Source organism: Homarus americanus, unplaced genomic scaffold (genome assembly GCF_018991925.1).
Source record: "Homarus americanus isolate GMGI-L3 unplaced genomic scaffold, GMGI_Hamer_2.0 scaffold5589, whole genome shotgun sequence".
NCBI lineage: Eukaryota > Metazoa > Arthropoda > Malacostraca > Decapoda > Nephropidae > Homarus > Homarus americanus.
The window spans coordinates 1265195-1278279 of NW_024736650.1; the positions used below are offsets into that span (position 1 = coordinate 1265195).

Sequence of the window (13085 nt, forward strand, 5' to 3'; positions counted from 1 at the left end):
TGGAGTGGAAAGCAGTGGTAACATGCACCAAGTGTTGCCAAGCTATAAGCTCCACAACACTGATCTTTTAATTCGCCTCCATGCAGTCACACAACAAGACCCTCACTGGATGTTTGTTGCCTTAATTCCCGTGTGTTTGTGTGTGTGTTTTAAGCTTGCCAAGCACAATGTAGGATTGGAAGAAGTTGTTGGAGAGTTTGTTCAGGAGTCAGGTGGTGAGGTGACATGCCAAGACACTTTTACAGCAATGCCTTTTATGATCCTTAAGTGAATGTTAATCTCCTTTCCTGGCTGTCGACACCCCACCACTTTCCCTCCACCCAGCCAGTAGTGGGGGAACAGAGGGTAATGATTTATGGGATGAATTTTGTTTTAGGCTTAAAGTTTTCTCTTATAAAAAGTCACAGACTTGACTTAAGGGAATATAACTTGCATTGCTGGAATCCTTGCAAGATAGCAATTAATTTAAGTATAAACTTCTCATAATTTGCACAAGAGATCAAGTTTTTAGACCTTAGCATAGTACTTTTAGTACAAAATGAGAGCAGTAATATGCTGCTCAAAATTATGGTTTTATCACAGGGAAAACTGGTCAGGATATTATGGTATCGAATGTTGCTGAGTTTTTCAAATAAATTCTTTTACCAGTACCCTTCACATACAGTAAAATACTTATTTTTACCTTCTAATTCAGCTTGTCATTTAAGGATATGATATTGGAAACGTCTCATAAAGGATCATTATGGTATCAAATTCATCTCTTTAACACAAACACAGTAAAGATTATAATGTTTGTTGTGAACTAAGCAGGAGAGAAAGGTCCATTAGGGGGTAAAAGTGACCTCGCCACCCCCTAGGTGGTAAAAGTGACCGCGACACCCCCTGGGGGGTAAAAGTGACCGCGACACCCCCCTCCCCCAAAGGGTCGCCTCACTGTCTATTGTATTGTTTGTTTGTTTAAGTAATTAGTTAAGATACGTTACTGTAATAATCTGTGTTTATTAAAACATGTACCCTTCATATACAATACAGTATAGTACCTGTACGATGTATATTTACAGGTGCTCCTCCACTTAAGAACGTTCAACTTACAAACTTTCAGAGATATAAACATCATCACAGAGGGGGATTACCTGCCAGGTGTTTAATGTGGATGAGACTGGACTATTTTGAAGAAAATTCCAGATACTGCAGTACAAACATCGCATAAGAGGAGAAGAGTGAGCCAGGTTTTAAGGCTGTATTAAAGGGTATAGCTGTAATAAATATCTATAATCTTTTCATTTTCTTACAATATGTTTGGTATTCTACAATAGTAAAGTTGGACTTACAAACAAGCCTCAGGAACGTAACTTGTTCGTAAGTAGAGGAGCACCTGTACCACAAAGGTAAAAAATGTCATTCAAGAAATCCTCAAGTCGTAAGACCCACTAATCCCGCACCCATCGATGGGTGACTTGACATTGCATCAGGTCAGGTTAGTAACGTGACCCAATAGCCTCTCGCCCAACTTTCATCACAAGTGTTAAGACATGATTAGTTATGTATTCCAGTCAATTGAGTGAAGTGTCTGCCTATTCTAGGCTAAGATGACAGATCTGCTAGTGTGTATAATATACAGGTAGTTCTGCTATAACGCGATAGTTGTGTTCTTGTAAAACATCGTGTTATAGAAATTCGCGTAATAGAAATAACAGGGCTTATGGAGAAAATAGGGTAAGGTGCAGATTACTCCATCGAAAAAAAAATTCGTAGTTAGCCTAACACAAAGGATAGCACAGTCTAAATAAATGTTACATTCATATCTAATAATGAAATCATACAGCAAATGTTACACTTTACCTTGAAAAAATATGAATATAACTTGATGGGGGAGAAGGTTGATGTTGAGGAGTCATGAAACATGAAGCTTTTCTTCAAGTGTTATAGCCTTTCTTTTACGATCACCACCGGAAATGCGATCACCAGAACGCTTCCCAGAGACATTCTTCTTTTCCATAGTCACAAAATTGGAGAAACAGTAATCAGAATTCACTGAGGACGCTTAAAAACTTCACACGTGTTTCAAACTGAACGTGTGGAGTAAACAGAGCGCGCGGGTCTAAAACGCTATGTATTTTGTTTTTCTCTCTTATTTAAAATTTTACAATTTACATATACTGTACAGGTGTACTGTATACATAAATATTACATAAATTATTTCTGCAATTGTTCACAAACAAAACACATAAATCAATTGAACATGTGATGTCGAACGTGAACTGTAAACACTGCATAACCCCGCGCCAAGCCACAACACTGTACAGTACACTTTAAACACTACGTATTTAGTTTTTCTCTTTTATTTAAATTTTTACAATTTACATACAGTATATATATATATATGTAAATTATAATTTACATATTATTCATATTATGCTACAGCGCCCACAAAACATAAGAATTGTTTGAGTCCCCCAGTAGAGATGTCCGTTCTCTATCCACTTCAGGATGTCTTAGGCCTCCGTTTTCTTTTTATGTACTCGCTCAGGGACTCGAGTATTTCTGTATATAACACAGGATGATAAGGGAATTTTAAATTATGAGTGAATGAATTTATTATACAGTGATCAATTAACATAATTTTGATGTGTTTAAGTAGTATTCAGGCGCCTTCAGCCTAGTAATGTTACGACATTCGTATCACTCACTCTACAGTAAACCACGAATTTCATCCATACAGAGAGAGAGAGAGAGAGAGAGGCCAAGCGCTCTGTTTACATTACACACACATAAATATTACATACCGTATATCTCGGCCTATTTTATAATCGCAGTCATGTACTGAATATTCTATGTAAAAGATATAAATTTTAAATGAATTATTTATAGTGTGGTCGACTTCCTACACAAAGACGGGCTATAAATAGCCTTCTTATCTCCTCTCCATCTATTACCCTCTGTTCTCAGAGAGAAGGTCTTGGTAAATAACTTTTGTTTGTTTATTTTCATTGTTTGTCTAATTTATCATGTTGTATCAAAGTAATATTACTAAAATTTGTGTATAGGTAGTAGGCAGCTACCAACCAGGGAGATACTACCGCCTGTGAAGATATTGGAAGCATAATGTACAGTATTGTCTAATGGTAGATCCTACTTCCATATGGCATCACAAAAATTGTGACCAAGTCTTAGGTTGCTGATTTATCTTTCTGCCTCATTTACACACAATTGCAGTTTCAATTGTTTCTCTTCCTTTGACAACACAGCATACATACAATATAAGTTTTCTCACCTTTGATCTTTTTTCCTTTTTGCATTTAATTATGGTTGGTTATTTAAAATAAGGCCAATTCACTTAAAGTATTGGCATCAAATTTTACCGGCTGGTGTACACTAGTGACTCACTTAAGCGTCAGTTATTTAACTGGAACTAATGTCGGTGTGAGTAAAATATTTCCATTTACTTGAAATAGATTTGCCGATTTATTTGTTTATTTATTTATTTATAATATACTGTAATATATTAAACACACTGCAAGTATTTTCTTTAATTTATATACTTGTTTCGCGAAAAAGGGAGGCTACCATTATACTTGGTAGGTGAAGTTGACCAGACATCTATGGTGATCATTAAGGACCAAACTCCGAATCCATGACGTGACTTCTATTCATCATTTATATCCTAAATTTGCCACTGTCTATAGTTTCAAGAATTAACGCAGTCATTTACTGAATATTCTTTGTAAAAAAATAAATTTTAAATGAATTATTTATAGGAGATAAGTATTATCATCAGTAAATATACAGATATGCATTACCGACCACCTCCAAACACAAGGACGGCTAAAAATAGCCACAGGCGGTCACAGTCAAGGTCACTTTCCTTTTCTTGTCACTGGCAAATGGGGGGGGGGCGGTGGTGATGATAGCAGCCGTGTTTATTACCGGGGTATATTGTTCTTTTACGGTATGTTAGACTGGTTTATAGTACATTTTTATTATTTTAATATACCGGTAATCTTCATTTTAATCCAGCTTCCCAAACGTAAGTTTCAGTATAAAATAATTAGTGGTAGGACCTTGAGTGGTTTACGATGATTCCATCACCACTTTTGACATGCTAAACCGCAATATTTAAGAGGTAAGAATTTTATATCTGGTGCCTAAGACGACCCCCTAACTTTAGGCTAATTTCTTTGTTTCAAATTCCTTCTTATAGGCCGAGATATACGGTAAATTATTTCTGCAATTGTTCACAAGCAAAACACATAAATCAATTGAACATGTGATGTCGAACGTGAACTGTAAACACTGCATAACCCCGCGCCAAGCCACAACAACCGTTCGAGTGGAATCGCGTTAGAGCAAACGCGTTCGCGTTTTACAAATACAGTGAACCCTCACTTTACGCGGTTAATTCAACCCACGGTGGCCCGCGTAAAGTGAACAACATAACATATGGGATTAATTGAAATAGAGACCGGGCCGACCCGCAAACTCCACTTTTTCAGACACAATACCTACGTTGTAGTAAAAATAACTTCTTAATTTTATGATGGTATGCACACACAATTAATAATTAAGAGAAATATCAATAATATTAGGTTTTTTAACACTTACATTAGTAGAAAAGATGGCTGGGCACACGGGGATGGGGGGTTGGTTCCGAGGCAGAGGGCAGATTATTGGCCCTCACCTGTATCACTTGTATCAATTGTATCACTATCTACCACAGAGGCTTGCAGGGCCTCTTTGTCAAACCCCTCAAAGTCCATATAAGTCCATATCCTCGCTATCATTATCACTGACTTGGGCCGGCTGTGGTGGGTGAAGAACTCGGTAATGTTTTGATGACTGGGCGATCTTGTGCGCACCCTGCTCGCGCTGCTCTCCGCGTAAAAGGGTACACACACCACGGAAAGTGAGCATTCCGGTTTCGGCAGGGTACCGCGTAAACGTGGAAACGCGTAAAGCGAGGGTTGACTGTATTGTTCCTCTATTCATCAATCGCGTTAGAGCCAATTCGCGTTGTCAAAACACGCGTTGTAGCAGAACTCCCTGTATACTGTACACAAGAACACTTGCCAACAGTGCGCAACAGAGACGTGGCCGATCGCCCAAGCTACTAACAAGCTGATTAGTGGCGAAGAGGAAAAAGTAACACGGCTCTCTTCATGCCCATATCATATAGATCTTTTGGTTTTTAAAATATATTTATTTAACCTAACTTTTAGATGAAGTATTCGGGATTATTTTGATGGAAAAAATGGTGTGTCTAACGAAATTAAAACTATTTTTACTGACTCCGGTATCAACATTTCTTACTTTTTTTTATAGAAGACTGGAATTACCAACACTATATCATATAAAAATATTTCGTATAAGGATATCTTATTGGAAAAGTTTTATAGAGAGTTTATTAAGGATTATTATGGTATCAAATTCATCTCCGTATCACAATTAGCCAAATAATACACACCAACATTACACCCCTACATCACACACACACACCCTCCAACAACCATCCACACACACACACCCTCCAACAACCATCCACACACACACACCCTCCAACAACCATCCACACACACACACCCTCCAACAACCACCCACACACGCCCTCCAACAACGACATACACACACACACACCCTTCAACAACCACCCACACACACCCTCCAATATATATACAGGCATGTCAAATATTTTGCTATGCATAACGCAAAGCTTTATGCTGTGCATTGCGCTAAGCATAACAATACTCATAGTTTTTAGACTTGCTGATATCTATAATTGTCACATATTATACATAAAGGCAACACAGCGGTCGGCGGTCCCACACCCTAATGAATTTCTCAGCTCTCAACTCTCATTTGTGATTGTTTCACAATTGCGAGAACTGTATGGGTTAGTGCAGCTGTTTCGGTTGTGGCAGTTGTGGTAATTTATGTGGTTGATCCGAAGTTGCAAAGTTTCGTGACATAACTATTAAAGTACTCTACTGGTTGGACAGATTTGGCACTTAAAGACTTCCAGCTTTTCTTGAGCAACCTTCTTACCTGAAATCCCTCTTTTAAGGATAGTGAGGAATTTTGTATTTTAAAAGATTGGTGAAATGACTGCAACTTCCATAATGGGGCATAGATCAAACTACAGAAGCTCCTCGTAAGGTCAACAATGTGATGAGAGGTGCTTGTTTCTGACCTCCTCTAGAAAATTTTATTTCAGGATCAGACACTATTTATCCATAGTTCTCCTTATGTATAATAATTCTAGGGATGGTGCTATGGAAGAAGTACCAGCTGGAGACAATGAAAAGCGAGGTCTTATCCAGCTCCGCAATGATATTATCCACTACCTCCGTGCCAAACCTGTACTTGAAGAAGGAAACTCTGTAAGTATACTAAATATTTTGTATTTTCTTAAATTCTTTGTGGGACTTCATGATCTTAGAAGCCAATATGTCTTTCTGTTTGAACACCTATATGTGCAAACACAAAAGCCTTTAGTGTGTATTACTGTTATAATTTATCTTGTGCATTTCTGTAATAATACATCTGATTTATCTTGCCTTTCTAAAGCTAAGTTGAAGTACATTTACATATTTGTTTAGTGATAGTTTAGTAGCAATTAATGTGAGGTAAAAAGGATCAATTTGTTGACTGTTGATATTGTATCTAAATATAATTTTTATATACCTGTATTTTTTTAAAGCTGTTTGATTAGGGATGTACAGTCAGACCATGAATTACTTTTACCCAATATGTGGCAAACAATATAACTAACCAGTACTGAATTTTATGCAAAGTTCTTGCATCTGGCTTAACATTTGGTAGCCCTGCTTCCCTTATATGGGAATATGTGGAGCTACCAGTGACACTTTGTCACTTGTCATAATGTAATTTCCCTTTCTGTGTAATCCTAGAATGGTTACGTTTATTGTAAATTGAAGAATGCACATCTAATTTAAACAAGTACAGGGGGCCCCCCAAGTTTGCAGATTCATATTCGTGGTTATTGGTTATTCGCAGATGATACCTTGGATGTACCCAAGAATGTCTAAGGGTAGTTTTAAAGTTGCCGGCATTTTCGCAGTTGGGACAGGGAGCCATTCGTTCTAGAGACAGTAATTTCCTTTACCTGTATTGTAAATATATGTGTGTGTGTGTGTGTGTAGACACACTCAGAACACATACAGTACAAATAAATAATGATTGGAAAATCCTCTCTCAAATAATTAGATACAAATTTAATAAAAATGTGACAGTCTACCCTCAAGTCTGCTCTCTATTGCAGTACTTTATTAATAGAGCACGGACTTGAGGGTAGACTGTCAAATTTTTAATAAATCTGTTTCTGATTATTTGTGAGAGTATTTTCCAATTATTATTTATTTGTATATGTATTTTGTGTGTGTGTGTAATAATAATAATAATTAACGGTTTATTGAAAGAACTTGGCAGCCAGAAGGCTGAAAATATACAGTAACATATTTGGGGAATGGGTTTCGAATTTCAAATAATATACAAGTAACATAAGTGATATAAATAAGATATATAATAACTAGATGGGGAAAAGCTCAAACTACAGTGCATTTCAACATAGTGACAGTGCAAGGAGTAGGGTTTACTGGGAGTGAATACACTGGTCTATTACAAGTTATTGATAATTTTTACAATGGTTGGGACTGGGCTGTTCTTATAGCGATCAGTTCGTGCACGTATGGGCTGGATGCGGTTGTGGTGTCGAACAGCAATTCTCGGGCTAGGGATCTCAGGTGGTAGTAGGAGTGTGTGTGTGCGTGCGTGCGCTATACAGATTCACATTGATAGGTGAAACGATATCAGCTCTAGAAACATATCTAGAAATTAGAGAGCAAAGTGGGGGAGAGAAACCATAAGAGGGAAGTTTAGAAAGCAAAGACTTGGGCTATGCCCTATCAAATGCTATGAGGGTGTTGAAGGCCACAATGAAAGTTTCTCCATATTCCTTAAGAGAGATGGGTGCAGTGGGAGAGCTGATCACCAGTAGATCTCGCTTTGTGAAAGCCATACTGGTGATCCGACAAAAGAGAAATGTGTTCAAGGTGACAGGAGAAAATGTGAGTTTAAGATAATTTGAAAATCTTAGAGAGGGATGAAGTTAGGGCAATGGGGTGACAGTTAGGGGGACTAGAATGGTCACCCTTCTTCGGGATGGGCTGCGAGGCATGCTTCCAGGAAGGAGGAAAATTTGGGATTTGAGGAAAATGCAAGAGGTGAGCAAGCACAGTGGTCAGAACTTAAGCACACTCCCAAAGAATACGAAGGGGTATTCCGTTTGGTCCATGCGCCTTTACTCGCATCTAGATTGGATAATACACCAGCAACCCTACGAGTGGAGATTATAGGAAAGTGCATAGGTTCAGTAGGAGGAGTTGGAATTGTCTTAGGTGGAGTTAGAGGAGAATAAGGTGCCAAAGAGATTGGCTTTATCAGAAGGAGAGTTGGCTATAGAGTTATCAGGTTGGAAGAGAGGAGGAAAGGAGGGAGTGCAGAAGTTTTTACATATGTTTCTGGTTAAGGACCAAAAGGATTTACTAGAAGAAGAATTACTCAGGTCAGCAGTGCTGTATTTCTTTTTATAAAATTCCACTTGGCCCTACAAAGAATAGCCTACGATACCAAGAAGTAATGAAAGAGGAGTGAGTAACTGGAGGAGATAGTTTCATTACTTGATACGCCCTATGTCTCTCCCTACGGGCAAGAGAACAGGAGCGATCAAACCATGATTGTAAAGTGAAAGTTTTGGCAGAAGATGGGATAAATGCACTCATACTACCCTATATAACCCCAGCAATGTTGTCAGCACATACCGAGGTGTCCCGAGTGGAAAGGCAACATTCATCCAAGGGAAAGTCGGAGAAGAATTCTCGCAAGGATTGCCAATCTGCCCTCTGATAGTGCCATAGTTGAAGTTTAAATGGGGTGGGGGAGGTTGTCTTGCCCAATTTGATTTAATAGAAATAAGGTTGTGAACAGAAGACCCTATGGGGGCAGACATTGAGTATGAATAGCGAGAGGGGTTAGAGGTAAAACAAAGATAAATTTTTTTTAACGAGTTGAATGTGTCAATCTGGAACACGTGTATGGTGTTTAATTATTTGTTACAGATCATTAAGTAAGGAAGAAGAGAGTACCTCAACTCCACCAGGGTCATCCCATGCAGAACCAAGCCACTCTCTCTGATGTACTGTACATTGAAATCCCCTCGGTAGAAGATCTCGGGTGTTGGGGTGTGTGGATAGTAACAACTCATGACGAGAAGTGAGATAGTCAAAGAGTTCTAAGAAGTTGGTAGAGTTGGGAGAACAGTATTGGAAACAAAGGAAAATAGTCTTAATAGTTAGAAGAGTTTTTTTGAGCCAGATGACATCAGAAAGAGCAGATTCAAGATCCATGAGTTGAGCTACCGGTGTACGTGTGTTGCAGTAGGCACATACACCTCCCTTAGAACGGAAGGAGGTATGAAGGTTGTAGTTGGAGATTTGAAAAGGTTTGGGTGAAGCTGGTTTGGTCAGTTGAAGTTCAGTTAGTAGTATGAGATCAAGGGAAGAGGTTAATAGATGGTGCTCCACAGAAGGAAAATTGGATCCCGGGGGGTGGGGGTGTACATTTTTACTTGTGTACTAAAAAATGTGTATTTCCTTTAATAATAATAATAATAATAATAATAATAATAATAAACGGTTTATTAATAGAGTTGCAGCTGGTGGCTAAAAATATACAAACTTACATTTGATTTAGACATAATGATATGCGTTGAATACATTTACAGGGCTGTACAGTACATAAATCAGGAGTTGTTTATTATTTTAACAGTAGATGGAATGGTGCTGTTCTTATATCTATCAATGTAGGGGCTCTTATGGGCTGAATTTTGTTGTAGTGGCGGACTGCGCGAGGTGGGCGGGGGACTGCCGGTGGCAGGAGGTCGTGATGACGAGCATGGTGCAGTAGTCCACTGCCAAACCTTGCTAGTGCTTGGTGGTGGAGGTCACTGAGGGATGGCATTTCCAGGGTGGAGAGAGCGTTGTGTTTGCCCTTAGGACTTGAGGGTATAATCAAAATTTTTAATATTTTCTTCTGATTATTTGTGAGACGATATTCCCATTATTATTTATTTGTATGTATTTTGTCTGTGTGTGTCTACACACACACACACACACACACACATATATATATATATATATATATATATATATATATATATATATATATATATATATATATATATATATATATATATATATATATATATATATATATATATATATATATATATATATACAGTTGTACCCCACTTAACGCGGTCAATTGAACCCAGAGGGTCCCGTGTTAAGTGAAATCCGCGTTAAGTGAACAACAGAACATATGGGATTAATTCCAATAGAAACCGGCCTGACCCCCAAACTCCACTTTTTGAAGGCACATACCTATGTTGTAGTAAAAATAACATCTTAATTTTATGATGGTACATGCACACAATTAATACTTAAGAGAAATACAGTCGCCAAGTTAATGTCCATTCAAATAATGGACTCAACTCCCTCCCTCTCTCACACTACACTCGCTGGCTCTTCCCTCTCAGAGAAATTTTTGGGGGAAAACCACTAAATTTTAATAAATAATACCTCAAACTAAAGTTAGGATAATACAATTGACATTGCTGGATTCCTTGTAAGACCAGGAATATTTTGAATATAAATGTCATATATTTTGCACAAAAGATAACATAGTTACCTAGAGAAAAATTTTTATCTAAAATTTGTATGTTTAATGAAAAATATATGATGTTTATATTCAAAATGATCACCAAATTATAAGAATTCCAGCAATGTAAATTATATTCTGACCGGGTAATTTGTATGAATTTTATGAGCTAAAACAAATATCTTCAGTTAATAAAAAAAATAATAATCTTCACAACACTATCTGTCAATCAAAGTACCCCACCTTGCCTCCCCCCCTCTTCCAACCGCGCGGTCAGTCCCAACCCTCCCCCCCACCCCCCACCAATCCTCCCTTCCAGGGTTTTTAACATTTAGTATTAAATAATACCTCAGATTAAAGTTAGGATAATATAATTGACATTGCTGGATTCCTTGTAAGACCAGGAATATTTTGAATATAAATGTCATATATTTTGCACAAAAGATAACATAGTTAATTTGAGAAAAATTTTTATCTAAAATTTGTATGTCTAATGCAAAAATATGATGTTTATATTCAAAATGATCATCAAATTATAAGAATTCCAGCAATGTAAATTATATTCAGACCGGATAATTTGTATGAATTTTATGAGCTAAAACAAATATCTTCAGTTAATAAAAAAAAAAATAATTCTTCACAGGGTAACAGATGGTCGGTCGGTCCCTCCCTCCCCCCACCAACCGTCCCAAGGAGATGTGTGGGATAACCACTAAATTTTAATAAATAATACCTCAAACTAAAGTTAGGATAATATAATTGACATTGCTGGATTCCTTGTAAGACCAGGAATATTTTGAATATAAATGTCATATATTTTGCACAAAAGATAACATAGTTAATTTGAGAAAATTTTTTATCTAAAATTTGTATGTCTAATGCAAAAATATGATGTTTATATTCAAAATGATCACCAAATTATAAGAATTCCAGCAATGTAAATTATATTCTGGCCGGGTAATTTGTATGAATTTTATGAGCTAAAACAGGCAGTCAGGCAGGGTGGGGCAAATCTAAAAATAGCGTCTTGAGCCGGACACTCACCGCGTATATGTGGAAAAAATCCGTGTTAAGTGAAAGTTCAGCTCTGGCGAGGCACCGCGTATATGATAAAACGCGTTAAGTGAAACCGCGTTAGGCGGGGTAATACTGTATATATAATACTGTACATATTTACAATCAGAAAGAAATTTATTAAAAATATTGAGTCTACCCTAAGTTCACTCTGTGCTTTGTTATTAATAAAACACGAAGTGAACTTCTCAACATTTTTTTTTTCTGATTATTTGTGAGAGGTTGTTCCAATTATTATTTATTTTTATGTGTTTTGTGTGTGTGTGTCTACACAATACAGGTAAAGGAAATTACTGTCTTTAGAATGAATGGCTCCCTGTCCCGGCCGCAAAAATGCCAGCAATTTTAAAAGTACAGTGGGGTATGCTATAACGAACGTAATTGGTTCCAGAACCTCGTTCGTTATAGCATTCGTTCGTTATAGGATTAATCCGTTCCAGGCCCCCAAATACAACCACTTAACACTGAAAAAATTCTGTGGAAAATGTAAAAAATACGGTACTTTATCTTACCTTAGTGTTGTTCAGCATGCAGGACAGGAGGCAGAGGGGGAGGGGGGAGGAGAGAATTATTGAGAAGAGGTGGAAGGAGAGGAGTCATCCTTCCTAGCCCTCTTTGGTGACTGTCTCACAGGCACTTTGTCTGTAGGTTCTCTTGTTATCTTTGTAAAGAAGGAATCCAGGGTTGGCTGCTTCAACCTTGATTTCTGGACCTTCCAAAAGTAGTTCATAACATTGTCATTGAACACACTGATGGCCTTTTGCACAGAACCAACATCAGGATGATAATCCTCAGCAAGCTTGGACAGTTTGCTCCAGCAAAAGAACGCATCCTTGAGATCTTTGGCTGGAATGATGCGGCTTTCCTCCTTGTCCTCCTCCTCCCCTGACTCCTCAGAAGTTAAGCTCCGCTTCAGTGTCTCGTTTTCCTCTTTGTGAAGCTCAAGCAGCTCCTCAGTGGACAATTCCTTACTGTGCTCTTCCACCAACTCCTCAACATCATCATCATCCACTTCCAGGCCCATGGAATTGCCCAGAGCCACAATTTCATGAACAACAGCCTCTTCTTCTAACTCTTCGAAGCCTTCAAAGTCTCTTTGAAGGACACATTCAGGCCACAATGGCCTCCAAGCAGCACAAAGACACCTCACAGTAACCTCTTTCCAGGCTGAGGTAATTAAAAATACAGCATCTGCTATATTGAAGTGACTCTTCCAAAATTCCTTCAAGCTAACATCACTGGAAGAAGTGGACGCAAAACATTTTCTAAACAGTGCCTTT

At 37.8% G+C, this 13085-nt stretch overlaps 1 protein-coding gene across 1 annotated transcript in view; it reads left to right on the forward strand.

The window, feature by feature from the left end:
- The window catches only part of LOC121872220, a 157568-nt gene that overhangs the window by 104687 nt on the left and 39796 nt on the right, over window positions 1-13085 (forward strand). Inside the window, exon 9 of the mRNA XM_042374887.1 lies at window positions 6257-6374. Coding sequence (XP_042230821.1) covers window positions 6257-6374 — 118 coding nt within the window. The remainder of the gene's footprint in view (window positions 1-6256; window positions 6375-13085) is intronic.